The following is a 21,172-nucleotide window of genomic DNA, read 5'->3' as shown; positions in this document are numbered from 1 at the left end:
TGATACTATCTAACTCTTCTCAGGGCATATCTAGTATAGAGTGGTAAAAATGTCAGCAGATGCACAAACCTTGATCTAGTATAGATAAGACATAATAAATTCTCCACCGGTGAGCCATCTTCCACTGTCCGAAATAAACAGAGGTGTTCTACTGCCACAGGCAGACTGGCAAATGTTCATTCTACCAGCCCACAGTGACTCACCCAAAGAGTTACTGAATTCTTGCTGCCCTATGACTGCCTGTTCTAGCCCTGCCCCCATTGTTTTACAGAGTGAATGTTCCTTCTGGAACTTCTTGTTTTGTTTTCTAATAGGGATTCTTTTTTCTTCTGAAATAGTAAAGTAGAAGAATTATTTTTTATTTCCAAATGAGCCGTTACTAGCACTCCAAACTGTGTGCAGTACTTTTTACATGCCCATTAGCAGTGCTGACTTACTGTAAGGTATTTATTGCTGAACTATTGCTATTTTGTGTCTGGTTTTAAGTTCTGGGTCTTCAGAGTTGTATTTTACACCTAACTTCACAAGTGCATCGGTAATCACACAGTCCATTCCCCGTTGTGGTGTTCTGGTTTGGTACTGGAAGGATCAATAGAGAGTATGAAACTTAGAGCTGTAACAAGCAAAAATGGAAATGAAAATTAAATATGGAAATGGCCAAAAAAACCCCACCCACTACTGTGGAAAAAATTTTATTGTTACCTACATGCTATAGAGGAAACATGTATGAAGGCATTATTAATTAATTAATTATGTGTATCCTTATATGTAATATCAATTATAATATTTATGAGTGACTTTTTGAAATATTAATATCAATGATAATAAAGACATTCATACTAATATTATCAATGTAGTTACAGTGCAACATTTTTCTCTGCTAGTATGTTATTACTGATTTGTTGATGTATTTATTCAATTTATATTGTACCATCAGTTACCCAAAAAAAATAAATACATAAATAAAAACCCAATAAGGTACTATTACAAATATTCTGAAAAGCAAAAGCAGTGAGAAGCTCCATAAAATCTCTTAAGGACTTTATTCTTTTTCTTGCTATTGATTTTATATATATGGTGCATGGATACCACAGGGGTCAGTGGCAGTGTAAAATTTCAGACTACTTGTTTTATTAGTCACTTGTTTTATGCACAGGACATAACGTGTATTTTATATATTCTGCTAGTACCAACTGGGAGCCCTTGCACTGCTAACTTGGAGAAGACCAATAAAAAGTGGTTGCTGTTGGTAGCTGTGAGTTTGCAACCATGATCACAGTGACAACTGGAAGTTACTGCTGCTCCTGTGCTATGGGTACCTGGCCATGTCCCTGCACTGCTGCAATCAACAACCAATACATTTACCATAATTAATCTACATGTAATGTGTGCTTTGCCACTTTCATCTTTCCTTTGCTCCTCATCTGAGAACCTAAGGATTTCTCCAAGTATATCCTCTAGAGTTCAACAGTGTGAAACAATGTGTGAATACTTTTTGGTCCCACTTCCCACTGGTAATTGCCAGAAGCCTGAGGGTATGGATAAGCATATATTTTAGCCACTTTCAGAGAGAGCTGCTGCAAGGGGAGGAGGAACTGCTGCTCAGGAGAGTGCATCATTTGTTAAGATCTAGCTTTTCCATATGTATGATCTTGTAGCAACACAAGCAAACTAAAACGCCCTAACTTTGACCCTGAATGAAGCGGGGTTAAAGGTGGAGCGGTTTTGCTACACTTGTATCACCACAGAATCATGTAAATGTTATAATTGCATCCTAACAGCTTGTATCCCTACCTTTTGCTATTGATACAATTGTTCTCTGCCTAAAGCCTGAAGCTTTGTAATATCAGTCATCTTCATGCTTATTGCATAGGTGTGGCCCAGGGAGATGAAGGCCATACTAATGCTGCCAGCAGCTGAGAAGCTAAGCAAACTCAGTTCCTCCCATGCTCAAGCCTAAACCCAAGCCCAGCAACTGGGCACAGCCCATAGCTTAGAAAGGGGGCAGCTACCTTCTTTTGGAACAGGCCACCCTTTGCAATATGATCCCTGCCTTGGGCTGCAAGTTTCTGCCCCACAATGTGGCCAACTGCCTGTGCTTACCCCTGTCACTGATCCCCTCTGCAGTGAGGGGTAAGTATGTCTGCATGGCAGAGTAGCAGGCTCCACAGTGAAAGGTCTGGATGTCCCCCATGGTGAATCAGACCTTACAGGCTGGATCAGATCTCATTGCTGGCAGGATCTGGCCCATAGGTTGCTGACCCCTGACTTACAAAGGCCCTGAGTATGCTCCTAACCTTGTGCTCAGGTTCTCTGTCTCCCTCCTGGGTTCAACAGAGCAGGACACAATAGACATGGCCCGACTCAGAAGCAAGCTAGAAAGAAGCACATCTGAAAAGTACATGGGGCAACTGGCATGGGCCATGGGGCAACTGTGTTGTTGTATTGATTATGTTTCTTATGCTAGCAGCCTGGTACCATGGGAAATTGTACCTTTAACAGGATAGGCATGAGCCCATTGCAATGTTATATAGAGATTGTTTCATGCAGCGAGAATTGATTAGAATTCAAACATGAATCAAGCATATTTCTGTCAGATTCCGGCTCTAAGCAATTAGTGAACAACACAGGAGCCAGCACTGTGCACACTAGTGAACTTTAACAGAGGAAAAGAAAACATTTATAAACGGCTTTGAGGCCAGAGTTCTTTTTCTAAGTCTATCCCAATCACAATAAGATATTATCTACAAAAAATGTTTGCCTCTTGCATATTTCTCAGACCATCACAGCTAGAACATTACTTCATCACTACTTTTAATCTGCTCTGTGTTTCACAGGCTTGGTCTATACTTTGTGTACCCCGTGCCTCTAGGTGCTTTTGCTTCTTTGTCTACAGACATGTTACTTTGCATGAGACCTGCAATACAAATGTATTGTCTGCGTAATTTGACTTCAGAGCAGTTTTGTGTTTAGCAAAATATACAATGACAAAATCAAAGACAGTTAAAAATGTTTGTGTATTTGGTGTAATATAAGGTGTAATATTATGCTGGAAACTATTCAGGTAAAGAAGTCACAGCATTTGAATAATTTTATCTTAAATTCTAAGAGCAACTGCATAATAAAAAGGAATAGCTAAATATAATGTGCATTTTCAACAGATTAAAATATGTCTGGCATGGTATCATGCATCCACTCCAGTGATCTGTTATGGGATACCTCTTCAGTGTACCCTAATGTTCACACCACAGGCTTCCAAACAGTTTTTTTCACAAGAAACTTTATTTTACTTTCAGCAGATAAGAAAAATCACAACACCCATCTCCCTCAGAGCATAACACAAAACTTTTTAGTTGTGACCTTATGTTTCCACTTAAGCCATGTAGTGTTCCATATACCTCCCTCGTGTGTGTAAGCAAGCCAGTTCTGGGTATATGTTCCAGTGGCCAGCAGTTAAAACACGACCTGTAACCAACATGTTGCCTTGCTTTTAGAGGTTGGCACTAGGAGAGATGTCATACTTGACTGCCCTTAATACTTAAAAAAGTCAGTTTTGTTTATGAACAAGCATGAAGGTCTGCCTGAGCACTAACTGAGCAGCATGTTACTTTATTTACTAAGCTAAAAAAGGATATTGCTGATTTAGAGTATGAAACAGATTCAGTCCTAGACTAGTGCTGCTGGAAATAATGGGTCAGTCAAGTAGTAGTCCGTTGGCCTCTTTGTGTCAATAGGCAGCTCTGGCTTAGCTTTCCTGTATTTAAATGTTTGGGTTTTTTTAATTATTCAGTACCATCTATGTTCTTTTAATTGTGCAGCCAAATTTGGTGTTCCCAATAAGAATGAATTAAACAAGGTCTCAATTCTTCAGAATCTTTTGGATTCCCTGCTTTAGCTTCCCTTCATTTATTGAGTTAAATTTGTGAACCTGGCTGAACACTGCCATCTAGACTGAGTCCAAAATGCAACTAGGCTCTTCTGTTACTGCAAAGAATAGATGGAATAGATGGTCCCTGTTCCCTTTAGTTAGTATTTGTAATAAGCTGGACAGGTAACTTTGTTGTATTTACTGGGTTACACATGCATAATGGCTTTATACCACCCTATTTAAGAACCAGAACATGTGGCCAGCTTCAGTATTACCACATTGCACCTGGTGAGCTGTTCACATACTTAGAAAATAAAACAGAAAGGAGACAGCAGGCCCTGTCTACTGTCACCATTTGTACAGTAACTCCAGCTCTGCCCTACTGTATTCAGGCAAGGTTCTTTGAGTAGGTGTAATAGCTTTTATTAGATCAATTGAGTGGTTGGAAAAAGTTCTTAGCAAGCTTTCAGGTGCAGTCATCCTTCCTCAGGCATAGGAAGTCTCTGCTGGTCTGAGACTCCAAGGAATGAGACAGGCTAAAAGTGTGGTAGGATGTCAATGAAAATGTAAATAGGTAGAGAAAAGCAAGACAAAAGGTAAAGCTGGGAGGGGAGGGAAGGGGGAAGAAAGCAGAGGGAGAGAAAAAAGGGTCAGAGGGAGACAACAGTGACAAAATACAAGGTGGGAAAGAAGCCATCTGTGAAAAAGGGAACAGCGGGAGATTTTTGCCTGAACAAGAGTGTTTGTGCCCAAAAGCTTGCTAAGAACCTTTTCCAACTACTCAGTTGGTCTAATAAAAGATACCACAGCTACTCAAAGCATCTTGCCTGCCTGTGTCCTTAGACCAACAAGGCCACAACCAACAACATGGAAGATATGAGTTCAAATGGGAGGGCCATCACAACCACATCTTGCTGGCTAAAAAAATTGGACCTCCTCCAGACATGATGTGATGTTAGTTGTATGGCATGCTGAAAAGGCTGCCATCACCCAGGGTGACCCTCACTTAAGCACACACAGCTCTGACAAATCATTGCCTTATTTAAAGCAGAAACACACATCAACATTAATGGATTAAACTAAAGGCTCCTTGGATGCCATGTGCAGAGACAGTGTGAGTGCGTGTACCTGGGGCAGCTCCAGGCATGGGCTGGAAAAGAGGGGGCCCAGGGCCCAGAAGAGGGGGGAGGCAAGGGAGGCCCTAAGGTCCTGGCCACCACGAAAAGTAGGAGCAGGCAGCCGATGGAGCCAAGGGAAAGGCAGGCATCCCTCTGGCAAGAAGGTGAGCACCCGCCTTACCTCCCAGTGCCGCTCAAGGCGGGCAACAATGCCGGAAGCCCCGAGACTGAGTGGCTGGGGAGGCGCCTCCCTGGCTGCAGCACTCCACTCCACCCCGCCCCGCCCCAGGAGCCTGCGGCGGGCAGAGCAGCAGCAGCAGCGCCGCCTGCAGCCCCGCGCTCCCGCTGCCGGGCAGGCGCTGCACCACTACCAACCTGACAGGGCCAGCACTCAAAGAGTTGCGCGCGCCGCAGCCTATTGCCTGGACTGGACTGAACACGTACACTACCCCAGCTGCCTACCACGTGACCTCCCCGCCAGCCCACGCGCCCTCCCGGCGCTACAGTATCTCCTAGATCTCACGCACCGCTTGGATCGCGTGACTGCGAGGTTGCCGTAGTTCCTAGGACAAACGCACAACCTTTGCCGGCGTGGGCGGCACCCGACGGGCGGCGCATGCGCGGTGTGGCGGCTCCTCCCCGTACTGCTGCGGCGCCGGTACCGGCGGCCTGGCCTGGCGGGCGCGGGACTGGAAGCGGGACCGGGACCGAACCATGGCGCAGCGCGCAGCGCGCCCGGGCATGGCGGCAGCGGACGACGCTCGGCAGCGGCAGCTCCTGCAAGGTGGCACCGGGGGCTATGGCGGCCGGGTCGGGGAAGCCGGGAGGCGGCGGGCGCGGGTGTGACGCGCGATGGCATCATCCTCACGCCACCGGCGGCCGCGAATGGCAGCGGCCGGGGTCACACACACACGTATATATACCAGTTCTAGTGTCTATGAAATCTATATGTATGTGTGTGTATATGTATGTCCATGGGGGGAGTGGGCACGTGCCTCTGCAAGCGGGAGCTGGCCTTATCAGCTTTCCTTTCGTGTCCATATGACAAGAGATTTAGCAGAGTTCACAGATTCCTTGGGATCTGACAGGCGAGGCCGTGAGTGCTTTGGCTGTGCCCTTGAGCTTGCCACCTCTGGGCCGTGATCTGTGCACCTTGGTGCCTATGCCACCCCAGCCCCTGCATCGGCAGCTGATGGAGAGAGAAAGCACAAGCATTTATGAGTGAAGCTCACCTCAGCAGCTGACGGAGAGAGAGGCACAAGTATTTGTGAGCCGAAGCTTACTTTGTGAGGCCTGAGAGTCGTGGCTGGCATCAGTCAGTTATGACAGAACCGTCCCTGGAGCAGCCTCCGCCTCATGTCTGAGTCCTTTTGCTGATGGGGTTCACTTGGTCTGCCCACTTCACTGCTTAGCCCCTGCCTACATGTTCTCTTCATTGCGTGAGCCACAAAGTTATGACATGTTTTTGGTGGAATGACTTTGTGGCTTGTTTCTGGTTTTATCACAGCACAATGTTGATTGGATGTAGTGGCTGGGTTATGGCCTAAAACAAGGATAACTGGTTATTGCCTCTTGAGTTATGTAACGCGTAGATGGGGCCTTAGACAAGCAGAAGCACTAATGAACCACAACCTAGCAAAGCTTTTTGGTAGAGGAAAAGTTCAAGATGCAGCAGTATGATGGTAATCTTTTCTTGTGATGGGGGGGAAGAAGGGTAGGTGAGGTGATGGGACTAAAATATACTAAAACAAAATTAAACTTGTAAAAAGGTTCGCATGTAACTAGGCTAGAGGCTCCGGTGGGGTTGGAAACAATACAGCCACTGCCAATCTGAGGCAATGTAAGTCATGTTTAAAGTGCAGGGATCACCAGGAGCAGCAGTGCCCGGTGTCTTTATGCAACTTTTCTGTTGACTAGATTCTTCTACCTTCCGGTTGCCTGAAAAGCAGTACATAACTGTAATTTTCTGGTTAGGATATTTTGGTGTTGGATGCAGAACCAAACATTTATTTTAGGGTGTTTTCAGGGTATTTTCAGATTCCATTTTTTATTTAATATGTGAGATAAAGGTCTCCTATTTTTGTTCATACGGTTGTCTACCCTGCATATACTTAAAAGGGCACAGCTAAAACTATATGCACTGTTTCTGAAAATTAGCGTCACTTCCAAATATGTTCTTTTAATAAGAACTTTAGCACACCAACAGCTGACCTGCTTGTTCAGTTTACAAATGCAGGATATGCATGTGACTGAGCAGGAAGTGCCTTACTAACCTGAAGTTAAACAATTGTGGTAAAGCAAGGCAAACGGTAAAGGACAGATAACTCCGTTTGCAGTTTAAGAGGGTGTCTGTTTGGGTGTCTACAACTTTGTTGTAGGCAATTGTAAATACCACACACAATATTATAGAAAAACATAAGAGAAACCTCTGCACCCTTAGAGTGGTTCTACGTATTAATTTATTTATTCAATATGTATACTGCCCTTCCGAACAGCTGCTCAGGGCCACTTACAATAAGAAAATAGAATAATTTAAAAACCAGAAGAATGACAAGAGAAGATAATGTAATGATAACTAGAATATCCACATAAAACATCCCCTAAACAACATTTCAGCCTAGCTTAGTTTGCTGAATGCCTGCCCAAATAGGAAGATCTTACAGCACTTCCAAAAGATGTCCAACCATGGGCTCTCCTGGGCCTTGAGGCAGGGAGTTCTATTGCAGAGGATTAGCTGCTGAGAATCACCTCCCACATGTCTTTAACAGGTGGACTTGGTATATTGATGGTACTTATAGGAGGTTGCTCTTGGCTGAATGTAAAGATCATGGTTGAGTGTACAGGAGGAGGCAGTCCCTCAGATGTGTAGGGGCCAGGCTCTTTAGGGCCTTATAGGTCAAAACCAGTACCCTAAACTGTGTGTGAAAAGCTATTGAGAGCCAGTGCAGACTCAACCACTGGAGTTTTGTACTCCTGGCAATCCACCCCCACCAGAAGGGGTGGGCCATGTGTGCCTCACCACCTGCAGCTTCAAGGGCAGTCCTACATAAAATGCATTGCAACAGTCCAGCTAAGAAGTTATGAAGGCATGGGTAATGAAAGTCAGATCTAAATCTAAAAAAGAGGGTCACAGCCTTTTCACCAAATGGAGTTGGTGAAAAGTGCTCATGGCCACTGCCATCACCCAAAGCTGCAGGATCACCCCAAGCCTGGGAACCTGAGTGACAAGTGGAGGCTGAACTCCACCACTGCTAGGTGTTCCAATCCACCTGCAAAGCTCACCACCATCACCTCGGTCTTGTCTGGATTTGGTTTCAGTTGGTTCACCTGCATCCAGTACTTAGCCAGGGACTAGGAAAGGACTGAGATGTTGAGGCCAAGGTCAGATGACAGAAAGATTGAACCAGGTGTCATCAGCATGCTGATAGGACCTCATTCCAAATTTCCACATGGTCTTGCCCCAAGAGGGGTGACAAGATGGAGATGACATATTAAATAGGAGGGGTGACAAGACAGCCCTTGGGAAGGACCCCACAGCAAAGGTCCCAAAGGAGGTCTCTCTTCTAGGAAAGAGGGAAACCAGTTGGGAGCAGTCTTGCAAATACCCACCAGGTCACATGAACATTGGTCAGCACCTTGTGTTCAGTGGTGTCAAAGACTGCTAAAAGTTCTAATAAGTGTTGCAGGGCATAATTTCCCCTGTCAATTTCCAGGCAAAGATAAATGACCAAGGCCATGAGTGTAGTCTTCATGTTATATCAAGGATGAAAGCCAGGCTGACAAGAATCCAGCAAACTGATAGCATCCAGATTTGTTAGGTAACCACATGTTGAATGACCTTCCCTAAAAACGGGAGGTTGGAGGTAGGGCACTGACTGGCTAGGGAGTCGGCATTGAGTGAGGGTCAGACAATCACAGACTTAAGAGTGTCCAGCACCTGAAGGACAACCCTCACTAGCATTGGGCCCAATTTTCCTTGGCTGCCTTTTACAAGCCAGGATGGACACAGGCCCAGTTTACATCCTTCATCCTCCTAAGCACACATGTGCATCAGTGAGTGATAGCAATCAAAAATGATCTATAGAAACAGGACAACAAACTTCCCCACCCCAAAACTCTGACTGTAGCAAAAATGATGGTCCCTAAGCCATGTTGGACCAGGCAATTGTCTGCAGAGTGGGTGGCAAACTCAGCACAGCAGACTGAAAAAGACAGGCCTTTCATTTTCTTTGAAGCTTCTAGCTTAGTAGGCTGTTCTATATGGTGACCCTCAATATAGTCTAGAACTAGGGACCTACTGAAAGCACGATTAAGTGATTTTCAGGGAAACCATGATTTCAGGTGGGCTCTGTGCTTTTGGCAGGCTCACTGAAAAAAAAAAAAAAAGAACCTCCCCACCCCCCGGAATTTACTAGCACGCAGAGAAGCTCTGCAGGCTTGGACCGCGGGGGGGGTGGGGGGTAGAGAGGAGGATGGGGCATGGCAGGGTGAGTAGCCCTGCCATGGGGCCGCAGACTGCATACAGAGCAGTTCACTATGGTGAACCTGCAGCACATAGTTGAATAAAACCCAACAGAGGGCAAGAGGTCATCACCACCTGGCGGGGAAGAAAGGGGAGGAGGGCAGCAACTCATGCATGACCTGTGAACATGCATGACTTTACTGGGTTCACTGCTGTGGGCTTACCATAGCGAACGTTCTCTATGTGGTCTGTGGCCCCAAGGCAGGGCTGCTTGCCCCATTTGCTGTTGCAAGCCCTGCCCCCCACGTCCTTCCTCCTCTGTGCTCCAACATTGGCAGGTTTCTCTTCATGCCAGTAAGTTTGTTGTTTTTTTTGCCAGTGAGCTACCACTTGGGGATGGCCTGAAACGATGGCTTAGTTATCCTGATTAAGCCCAGGGAAGCCATTAATACATGCTTAATAGCACATGGATTAATGGCTTCCCCTGGGGCTTAATCAGGGTAATTAAGCTGTGGTTTTGGGTATGTGGCAATCTGCGATGGGTGGGGGAGGACTGCCGGAGACTCCTGGCCAGTTAGAGGTTGGTGGCGGGGAGTGTGTCACTCAGCTCATGAAAATGGCAGCCAGTCCTGGGATCAACCTGTGAAAATCAGCTGGCCACCTCTTTGAGTTCGATAGACCTTTGCCTCGAAGAAATGCTTGATGTACCTGGACCAGTCTTCACAAACAAGTTAAGTAAAAGTTAATTGGTAATTTAAGAAATGTAGATATGTACCTGGGTGCAAAGAGGTGTTTCAGGTCTTCTAAGGCTTTTGTTTACAAAGAAGTGTTTGCCTAGTTGTACTGGCATATGTAGCCCTTTTCCAGAGATGCACACTTTCATATTCCGGTATAAGATTGCATGTGGTGGGCTTCTGGGTTGGTTGATTTTGGTTTAGGTTATGTTGCTCAGGAAAGGTTTCAAACTAAATCAGAGCTGTCACTCATTAGAAGAAGAGAAATCTCATTGAAGGTATTCTTAGTTCTCTGTAAGTGTATCAGTGTAACTTCTCACTTGGAAATTAACAGGGGGAAAAGACTTTCCTTGGTAGATGAGGCCTAACTGAACACTTTCTAAAAATACCTTTTTCCTATATCTTGTCTTTCATTAGGAAAAATATGCTCTTATTTACTATTTTAAAATACACATTGATTACCATGTTATACATATAATGAACTAGCAAATTGCCCATCATGAATGACCGGGAGTGGGGAGAGACAGGTGGGGATGGAGCACTGCCCCCCCAGTGCCCCGAGGTGCCACCACTCCACCTCTGGCCCCGTGCATGCTCTTCCTCCCCTCCCTGCTACAAGCACACCAGTGCTAGCTCCCAGGTACAGGGGGGAGGGGAGCTTGCATGGCTGCTGACACTCAGCAGCACGTAACATGCCCCCCCTCCCAGCCTCCCTTTCCCCTCTCCTCCCTCTGCCTCCCCTTGTATGCCAACTGTTGTCAGGGCCGGGCAGTGGCCGGGGGACCAACCACCAGAAACCCCAACTTTCCCTTCCTACTCCCCTCCCTTCTTTCCTTCCTTCCCTCTTTCTCGCCACCTCCCCCTCCCTGCCGGCTGTTTTTTTGCGGGGAGAGTGGGGGCGCCATGGCAGCTCCCTTGCTACCTCTATCCATAATGCTTCAGGCCTTCACAGCCAGTTGGCGCGCACAACTCTCAGCGGTGCATGACCAGAGTGATACAGACAGACAGATAGACTAAGGCTTTATTATATTAGAATTTTAGGGGTGCACTGATAAAGACTTTCGTGGTTGATACCGATGGCCAATTATAAACCAGGCATATTGGCTGATATCCGATAGTTGATTTACAGGAATGCAACTGGGCAGGGCAAGGGTGGGCTGCCTGCTGCGGGCTATGGGGTAGGGACTATGCCAACCTCTTCCTGGTGGGGGGTGTGGGCTGGGGCTGCACTTGGAGTGGGCAGCAGTGGCACTGGGAGAGGTAGCTATGGGGTGGGCTACAGCCAACACAGAATTTGATGTAGTCACCCCTCCCAGTGCTGTCACTGTTGCCTGCCATGTCTCTGCCTTCCCTGAACATAGCCCTGACCCAGCCCCCACACTGGGAAGAGGCCAGTGCAGCCCTTGGTCTCGAGCCTGCAGCGGGCAGCCCACCCTCACCCTGTGCACAAATCCAGGAGGCACATGCCCCCCTGCTTCTCTTGGAGGTGCGTGCAGCAGTGGGGAGCCAACCCCTGGATGAGCCGCCCATGGCATCCCGCTCCTGGCGGGGTTGCATTCATTGCCCTGGCTTGGCAGTGCCTGTCCTACCCCTCTCCCTTCCTCACTATGGGACCTCAGTCTGCCCCTGCCGTGCCCCTTCCCCCCTCACAGGCTGGACACTGCTCTCCAAGACGCTGGCTGCATTCCTGGCTATGTGCATGCTGCAGCTGCGTGCATGCAGATGGCATTTATCGATGACATCGGCTACACTAGCCAAAAAAGCCAATTGCCAATAATTTTAAATTTCCTGTTATCAGTGCCGATCTGATATGCCACCAATATATTGGTATAGCTCTAATGAATTCCTAGAGTAGATCATGTAATGTCTCCTAGAGGTTACCGTAACCGTAACAGTGTGACGAAACCATCAGAAAAGCCAATGGCACTTTATCGTGCATCAGCAGATGCATGACAAATAGGTCCAAGGAGGTGATACTTCCCCTCTATCGGGTGCTGGTCAGACCGCAGCTGGAGTACTGCGTGCAGTTCTGGGCGCCGCACTTCAAGAAGGATGCGGATAACCTGGAGAGGGTCCAGAGAAGGGCCACTCGTATGGTTAAGGGCCTGCAGGCCAAGCCCTACGAGGAGAGATTAGAGAAACTGGACCTTTTCAGCCTCCGCAAGAGAAGGTTGAGAGGCGACCTGGTGGCTGCCTATAAGTTCGTCAGGGGGGCACAGAAGGGAATTGGTGAGTATTTATTCACCAAGGCGCCCCCGGGGGTTACAAGAAATAATGGCCACAAGCTAGAAGAGAGCAGATTTAGATTGGATATTAGGAGGAATTTCTTCACAGTTCGAGTGGCCAAGGTCTGGAACGGGCTCCCAAGGGAGGTGGTGCTCTCCCCTACCCTGGGGGTATTCAAGAGAAGGTTGGATGTGTATCTAGCTGGGGTAATGTAGGCCCAGCACTCTTTCCTGCTTATGCAGGGGGTCGGACTCGATGATCTATTGAGGTCCCTTCCGACCCTAGCATCTATGAATCTATGTAACCAGTTAACTTATTAAAAATACCTCTTCTTAGAGTGGATGTGGCACTGGTCAGGGCTTTCTCTGAGCAGGGTTAGAGAATGTGGTGACATGAGGATTTGTCTGTGTGTGATAGTTCAGTAATTAGTATTGCTTAGCCCATGGCATGATATTTTTTGCAAATAAGTCTAGAGCAGTGCATGTTTTTATATTACACTAATGAACTGCCCGTCAATGGGGCGAGGGAGGGGAGAGGGGGGACAGGGATGGAGTGTCACCAACCACCCCGTGCTGCCACTGCCTCCCAGGAGTAGGGCAGGGGGAAGCTTGCCCTGCCATCCCCTCCACCATCACCCTGTGCTACCGTTGCCTCCAGCACTGCTAGCCACCCCCTCCCTGCTTCTCAGAGGTGGCAGAATGCTGCCATAATGGTGAGGATAGAGCAGAGGGGTGAGGCCAACACTGCTGGCCTCGCCCCCCCCCCACTCTGTCCCCTCTGTCCCCACCATCATGGCGGCGTTCCACCACCTCCAAGGAGCAGGGGCGGGGTGTGGCCAGCAGGGCTGGCCTTGCCCCCCTACTCCGTCCCCACCCCATCAGGGTGCTGCTCTGCACTCCGATTTGGTTGTTTCACTAACCAATCAGAGTGCTCCAAGAGTGTTATGGACAGATGGACTAAGCCTTTTATTATATGAGAATTCTTGTGCTTAAAAGGGTATAAATCAATGCATATGCTTATTAGTGGACTAACTGAGCTCCTGTAGTCCTTAGTCAGACAGACTTGTGGAAGTCCTGACCAAGGACTGCAGGCTTCTTAGCATAGAGTTTCTGGGAATGTAAGAGATGGCTTGCAAGGTATTCTGTTTGTTTGTTTTAAACCGCTGGTGAAGAAGATTCCTTCTCTCCAGAATACTGACCTTTAACTCTTAGGATCATAACTTTGAATGCAGTCATTAATTTATGTTAATTCTAATTTTGTTTAATTTCAGGAAAAGCCCACACGGAAGGTGGATCAGCACGAATGTCCCTCCTTATATTAGTGTCTATCTTCCTCTCTGCTGCTTCTATTATGTTTCTGGTATATAAAAATTTTCCACAACTTAGTGAGTAAGTAAACAAAGAAGGATGTTGAATTTATTGGTTTTTCTATGCAAGTTAAATTGCTGAGGTCCCCAAAAGTCTTACATTAAATCCAGTACATATTTATAACCTGATAGAAATTTGAAAAAGGGGGGGGGAGAGGGAGAACTTATAAAAGAAGACTTGGAACAGGGGTGTCCAACCTTTTTGAATGTGGAGCTGGATCATAAACATTTTATCACTCAGTGGGCCAGCGAGCCATATTCAAACAACCTCTGTCCTGTGCCAGAGAGACCCTGCCTGTGTAGCCCTACTGCACCTGCCTGTTACTGCAAGATTTGTGGTAGCTGCTGATGGGCAGGGACAGGAGGGACCCATTCTGCGTCCAGCCAGTTACTGCCCCAGAGACTGAAGGGGAGAAATACATAGCTCCACATGCCCATCCCCCAAGCAGCGCAGTCCCACGAGCCAGTGCTGCCCAAGGGGGCCCAGAGTGAGGCAGCCGCTGCACCGCAGCCCCTCACCCACCTGTCCGCATGGCCCCACATACCGTGGTGCCCGGCTGCCTGTGCATGCAGCCCCAGCGGCCTCAGTGCTGCGAGCCCAGAGTGCGGGGTCCGGCAGACACAGGCTTCTGCTGCCTCGCCCCACAGAGGTCATGCCAGGACCCTGCCTGCTGAGGCCCCCTCCCCCCGGGGCTGCCCTGGCGACCGCCTGCACCAGGCGCCACACCCCATTCCTGCCCCGTGGCCGCCAAGCCTGGTGGGTCCCCGGAGGCAGGTGGGATGCCAGGGGCAAGGGGCCAAGGTGGAGAGAAGTAAAAAGCACTGTCCACAGCTCGTCCCTTCGGGCGCGGCTGGGGCAGCCCCGCGCCACGCAGCCCTTGGGGCGGTGGTGGTGGGACCTGGCTCACCTGACAAGCCTGGCCCCATGGGGGTGAGCAGCTCCCCTCCCCCACCCACCTGTCCTGAGGGAGGGACCCCGGGCCTCAGAAAGTGGCTTGGCAGGCTGCACGGTGGCCTGTGGGCCATATGTTGGACAAGCCTGACCTAGAATGTCAAAATATCAAACTTCATACTTTGGAAGTAGTGGCAGAAGCTACCAGTCAGTGCCAATTATACTACTCTAGTAAAAGCAGTACAGACCTGGTGTGTGTGCAGTTATCAGTATAAAGGTCATTTTATATGGATGTTTTACCCTTTTATCAGATGGAAGTAATCTATAACTGTCCACAAGGAGGTTGGGATGATTTTGTATCACTCCAGTGCCAACGGTAAAAACTGCACGCCTAATTAAAATAGATTTACTGGTATAAAAATTGTACATTATACTGGGTCTACTGCCCTGCACCTCCCCCTCAAAAAACCAACAAAACAAAACAAGACAACCCACAAACAAACCAAACAGACAATAAGGCAAAAAGTCAACGTTCATAAGGAAACCTGTCGCCCCCTCCCAAATCGCATTTAGAATATAATACATCGTGCTCTACCTCCTTCCGCCTCTGCTCCATCCCCCCCATCCCAATATTATCTACAGTTCTTCTGTCATAACATTTTGTCTGAACAGTTATGGTTTCTACTGATTGTGGCACTTCTGCCTGCCTTCTGGATGTTAAATAGGATTGCCAACACGTTTTGTAGCGCTAAAGCATTATAGATGCCTCCTGTATCTGGGAAGTTTTCCTCAACAGCAATTACATTGCTTTGCTAAGAGGAGTTCATTGATTTAGTATTGCTTTATGTTGGAGCAAATAGGCTTTGTTATTGCATTTCTTGATTATTCATCTTAATTCCTGGCTTTCTGTTTTTCTTTAGAGAAGAAAGAGAATGTATAAAAGTTCCCAGAGACATGGATGATGCAAAGGCCTTAGGAAAAGTCCTATCAAAATACAAGGACACCTTTTATGTCCAAGTATTAGTGGCTTATTTTGCCACATATGTTTTGTATCCTTTTCTTGCTGATGTGAAAAATTGTGAGTTAATGGGATTTTCCTCAGAAAGATTTAAGAGGTTTGTGAAGATATGTTTGGTGCTTAAAGGATGAAGGTTAAAGTGCAAGTGTTTGGATGTCTTTGGCCTACATATTGACATGACAAGGTCATTGACTTCTGAAGTAAATGGCAGTGTTTTCATCTAAATTTCAGTGTGTTTTCTGACTGTCAGAATTATTGAGACTGTCAGAAGGAAAATGCATTTTGCACATGTGTAGTACTAATGGAGCTGGAAGGCTTCATTTTATGCCTACTGTCCTGACAATGACTGAATTGGAAAAGGCTCTTTGTATGTAATATTAGTCACTTAAAATTATCTGTTTTTCTAGAACATTTTTGCAAGTAGCTGCAAATGAATTACTTGCTCTGAGCATTTTAAGTATTTTTTCTGGATTTTGAAGGATATCTTAAGAGAAAAATTTAATTCAAGTAGTGTCCTTTATTCCTGAAACATTCAGCTGCAAGTATGTTAGAACTATTGTAAGAAGAACTGGAGAATTTACACTTTCCATAATATTTGTATATGGGGCCTAGAAATTCCCAGGGAAATATTTTCAAGCCTTAATTTCTCTGATGTATACTTTTAAGTAAATGAAGTAATTTATAGAAAGATATTATCACATATGAAAGAGAGAACTTAAGTGGAGTTATATTTTTATCTACTTGTTATCTGAAGCTGTAGTTTTCCTGTCTTTTGTGTTATTTAGTTTTGCAATATATTAGTTGGTGGTGGTAGTAGAATTCTAGTTTATTTTTAAAAGATGATGGTATAGGAGGTCTGCTATATGCTTTAACACAAGCTTTCAGTAACTCAGAACTGAGCTACTGAATGTTCTTTTCAGAATTGTCTTATTTCTGATGCTGCTTCAGAAAAGTATGCTCACCAATAATTTTCTTAAGAGATACTGTACAAAAATGAAATTTCAAATGTAAAAAGTATACTGTCAAGTATTAGACTACTATCATGGGCCTACTTTAGCATAAGACTCTTTAGCCTGGAGAAGCGTAGGCTCAGGGGTCACTTGGTGGCAGCCTATAAGTACATAAGGGGTGTGCATCAGGATCTGGGGGAGCACTTGTTCACTAGAGCACCCCAAGGGAAGATAAGGACCAATGGTCATGAACTCCTGCAAGACCGTTTTAGGCTGGACATAAGGAAAAACTTCTTCATTGTCTGAGCCACCATGGCCTGGAATAGACTTCCCCCAGAGATCCTGCAAGCATCTACTCTGGATACTTTCAAGAAACATTTGAATGCCTATTTTCCTGGGCTCCTTTGACCCTAGCTGACTTCCTGCCCCTTGAGCAGGGGGCTGGACCCCAAAATCCTACAAGGTCTCTTCCAGCCCTAATGTCTGTGAAATCAGCTATTTACTTAAAAAGGTCACGACATCTGCTTTTCTAATAGCTGTATGTTTCACTTTAGTTACAGACTTGGCTCAGTTTACATGCATGCAGTGACGTTAATCTCTAACCCTTGAAATGTGCTTGCAAAGCAGTTGTACAATTGTTACTGTTTAACCTGATCATAGTCTAATTGGTCCCACTTAAGATAACTTGAGAATGGCACTTGTACAGTTCTAATATTTAATCATTTTTAAAGTTCTCTTGCTAATGAATGAAAAAAGTAAAACATATTACTTAAACTTGCCCTTTAGACGATGTTCACCTCAAAAGTCATAAGGCCAATAATCTGTTACCTCATCCTGCAGAAAACTACATCTTTGCTTTCCTAAAAATATTGATATTGCCCAGAAACTTGTATTAATATGCAAATATGATTAAAAAGTGAATATAAATATTACAGTTTTTTACTCAAAGAATACTTTTGTGTGTTTAGTCAACTTTTTTCCTGATACCACAGTACTGTTAATTTTTATAATGTCAGAACTAGATTCTCTTTCAGCAAGTTGCTTAAAATATTTGCAATTGGAATTTAATTACTGACTATATGCAAACCAAAAAGAACTTGACTTCTAAATAACAGCCTAATAGTGTGTGTGTGTGTGTGTGTGTGTGTGTGGGCATGTTGTTGCACAATCTCTTTCTACTTATAAACTGAGCAAACTTCCTTCAGAGGAATCTTTTAAGGTAAATATTAGAGAAGAACTTATTTTATTTTGGATTACTTGTTGTAGATGGAGTCCTTGGCCCTGATAAGGTAGTAATTATTTCTTTAGCAAATAACAATTCTTTTGAAATTCATAGCATTTGTGGGCTCTGAAAGGAGTTCACCTAGTCTGACACTGCCAGACCCATTAAGAGAAAATAGCTGAATTCCATGTTTATGGTCTGGGCTGCAGCATAAATTCAGAACTACATATTTACCATAATAACTTGGTAGGTGTTTCCCTAGAGTCAGTGGAATGCTTGCATTGAGAATGAGAGAGGACTCTGTAGTGACTAAACTTCTAACCTTTTATTTTATTCATTACCATATTGCTGCATTCATCAGTGCTGTTCCTGCCCCCTGTTCTTCTTCCTCCTCCTTTAAGTTTGTCAGTATATAGTCCCTTTTTGTGTTGCATACAATGCAATATTGCAAGTTTTATGCCTTTGAATAGTATTGTCCATCAAAGCTGTGCATTTTCCTTCCGGCATTCTGCAAAGACCCTAAAGACTTTGCAACAGTTCCCATAAGCTCTTTGACAGCATAACTTCTTCAGTCATAGCCAGGATTGTGATTCCTGTCAATGGGGACATACTTGAGCCAGTAAAGAGACTCTTGACAAACCCCATCTGTTATTTCTCCCTCATTAAGCGGATTGAAAGTGGGTACTAATTGTTTCGGAAGGGCATCAATTGTTTCAGGGCCATTTGAATCAAGTCATTTGTTGTCAGTAAAATTCCAGGTCCATTAAGGGCACCTTAAAAAGGGAGCCTCTAAGAAACTGGATAGGTTGGGGACCAAGGCCTGTTTTTCCACTTAAATACAGCTCTGTATCCCCACTTTCAAAACAGCTTTTTTGCATGTTGGAGTGTGGTCCCACAGGAGTATGGAAAGGCACTTAGAGATCATTAAGAGGGCCCAAATGATCACAAGAACTACCTTATATATGGATGCATCAGACACCAGGTTCTACATCAATGACCCTTCCTGGCACTGACATGGGTCTCCTTGTTTTCAGATACTTACACTTAGTTGACACACAGAGCAGAACTGCACTTCAAATGCAGAGAAGTCCTCAGAAGTTCATTGAGCTACTTAAGGGAGTAGAGTGCTTTATCTAACAATCCACATCCTAGTTTTGTTTTAAGTCATGCAACTATTGGCCCCTATAAAGCAAGAGCTCTTTTCTGATTCCAGGCTTGATGACAGGTGTGCTTTCAACAAAAGAAGTCCTGATATTTCAGGAGGAGACTTTTGGCTACAAACCTGGAACCCTTTCAGAACATTTGATAGAAGTGCCACGAACCAATCTAGAACTTTTGGTAACTTCAGAAGTTAGTTTGCCCCTTCTTCTGGGTTTGGGGCTATGATTATCATCAGTAAATTGGTACTAGATGTCATTGTACATGACTGTTTCATCCAGATCTACTTTTACCCATTCTAGCAGGGGACCCTTACCCCTGCTATTGGAAGGAAGAAAGGGCAGTGTTACAGAAAGCAGGCTGGGGGAATTTGAGAGATTGAGAGACCTTATTGCTGATTTGGATAGTTGGCAGCACCTAATTTTCTATAGAGCCAGATCAGGTGGCTGGAAGGGAAGAAGTCAAGGGCCACAAAAGCCCAGGCAGGGGGATAAGAGATCAGACTGGCCCAGAACCTCACAACAGAGGGAGCTCTGCAGGAGTAGCATACTAGAGCTAAGTTATATATTTTGTTTTTGTTTCTGTTTGTGTGTGTGTTAGGCTGTGAGTTTTGGGGTGGCTTAAAGGGGAAGACGCCATGGGTGGAGTACCTGGGAAGCACTCTGTGTCATGTGGGGCTAAAGCCGAGATAGAGCCCTAAGAGGGTCCAGGACCTGGTGAGCTGTGAGGGGCTAAAGCCTGGGGGGAGAGAGGTGAAGCCTGGAAGGGGTCAAAGCCTATACAAGGCCAGGAGACAGGCTAAGGCCAGGAATGTTAGAGCCTGGGTAGGTGGGGTGCTTGGGAGGCACTTCACATTATGAAGGGCTAAAGTCCAGGTAGAGATCTGCAAAGGCCTAGTGGACTGTGAAGAGCTAATGCTTGGGGAGAGAGACTGAAGCCCAAAAGGGGCCCAATGTGAGAAGGCAGAGGGAAAGAAGAACCCCTGCTCAAGCTAGGGTATGAGGATTGGGTGGACTGGCAACCTGATGATGACTTTGGTAGAGCAAGGCATCAAAGGCTAAACTTGGGTTCTCTGGAGATAGCTTCCTAAAATATACATTAAGTTAAACTTCAAGGCATGGCGAGTGAGATGGTGAAGCCAAATTAGGGAGCTGGAATAGGAAGATGGGTATAATGTGACCACCAGGGGGTGCTGTAGCCTTTCCTACAGGTGCACCCCATTACACCCATCTGTAATAGACTCTTGCAAGAAAGGTCATTTCAAAAGCCTTGTTTCATTTGGAAGTTTCAGAATTACCATATTTGTTGAACATAAGATAAGACCCTGAATATAAGATGATCCCCCAAGGTACATTATCATAATGTTTCCTTCTGGCCTTAAAAATAAGAGATTTGGAGCTGCTGTGGTATCTTTATCCTAAAGGTGAAGGTTGATTATTCCAGCTCTCATGGTATCAGATATGTTCCATTAGCCATCATCTTTAGATGAACACTAAACCACATGTGGTGGGAGTGTGGGAGAAGAAAACACTTATTTTAGCTTTTAAATGTGAATTGTGGGTTTGTAGAAATGTGACTTAGTTTAACTTGGTGCAAATTTCCTTAGCTAAAGTCTGAACACAGGTTCCCAAGCTACCTGCATTAAATATTGTAAGCTACTTTTGTAAATTTCTAGTATTGACGTTATGAACTTTTTATTATTGATTTTTTTTTTTAATTAAGAGGTTGGTAGCTTTCTAAGTAGTGTGGAGCTTTTATCCTTAACTAAGAAACATCCAGCTTACAAACATTTGCTATTCCTGGGTCTATATTTCTCAGTATCCTGTCAGGGTTTCTTTATCCATTCCCATTAGCCTTATTTCTTGTCTGTTTGGTAAGTATGGATAATTTTTTTGAGAGTACTTGTTCTTCTTTTCCCCTCAACCTTTCAAACAGGCTGCCATTTGGTTGCTTTGTGGTGTAGGAGCAAGCATCTGTGATAGTCCCTGAGAATGCAGTTGTCTGCAAGTTGTATAATTCAGTGTCAGATGCTAGTACATTCTGAGTGGAAATTTTATCATTGACTTCTGTGGGGCTACCAATGAGAGAGTCTGGCTGAATATTTTAAAGGGAGTTGTTGAGTATCAAGTAGTTACCACATTCTGTTTCCGTTGTGGAT

The 21,172-nt window shown here is 45.4% G+C and overlaps 1 protein-coding gene across 1 annotated transcript in view; it reads left to right on the top strand.

Annotated features, from left to right (window-relative positions):
• The first annotated feature begins 3,380 nt into the window (after positions 1–3,380).
• The window catches only part of TMEM41B (transmembrane protein 41B), a 28,914-nt gene continuing 11,122 nt past the window's right edge, over positions 3,381–21,172 (top strand). Inside the window, exons 1-4 of the mRNA XM_090032673.1 lie at positions 3,381–5,770; positions 13,679–13,796; positions 15,587–15,715; positions 20,794–20,887. Of these exons, the coding sequence (XP_089888799.1) occupies positions 5,701–5,770; positions 13,679–13,796; positions 15,587–15,715; positions 20,794–20,887 (411 nt within the window). The 5' untranslated portion in view covers positions 3,381–5,700. The remainder of the gene's footprint in view (positions 5,771–13,678; positions 13,797–15,586; positions 15,716–20,793; positions 20,888–21,172) is intronic.

The sequence above is a fragment of the Crocodylus siamensis genome, chromosome 2, assembly GCF_052110815.1.
Source record: "Crocodylus siamensis isolate JL-2025a chromosome 2, ASM5211081v1, whole genome shotgun sequence".
Lineage (NCBI taxonomy): Eukaryota > Metazoa > Chordata > Crocodylia > Crocodylidae > Crocodylus > Crocodylus siamensis.
Note: the sequence above shows the minus strand (reverse complement) of the source record. Positions and strands in the feature narration are given on the sequence as shown.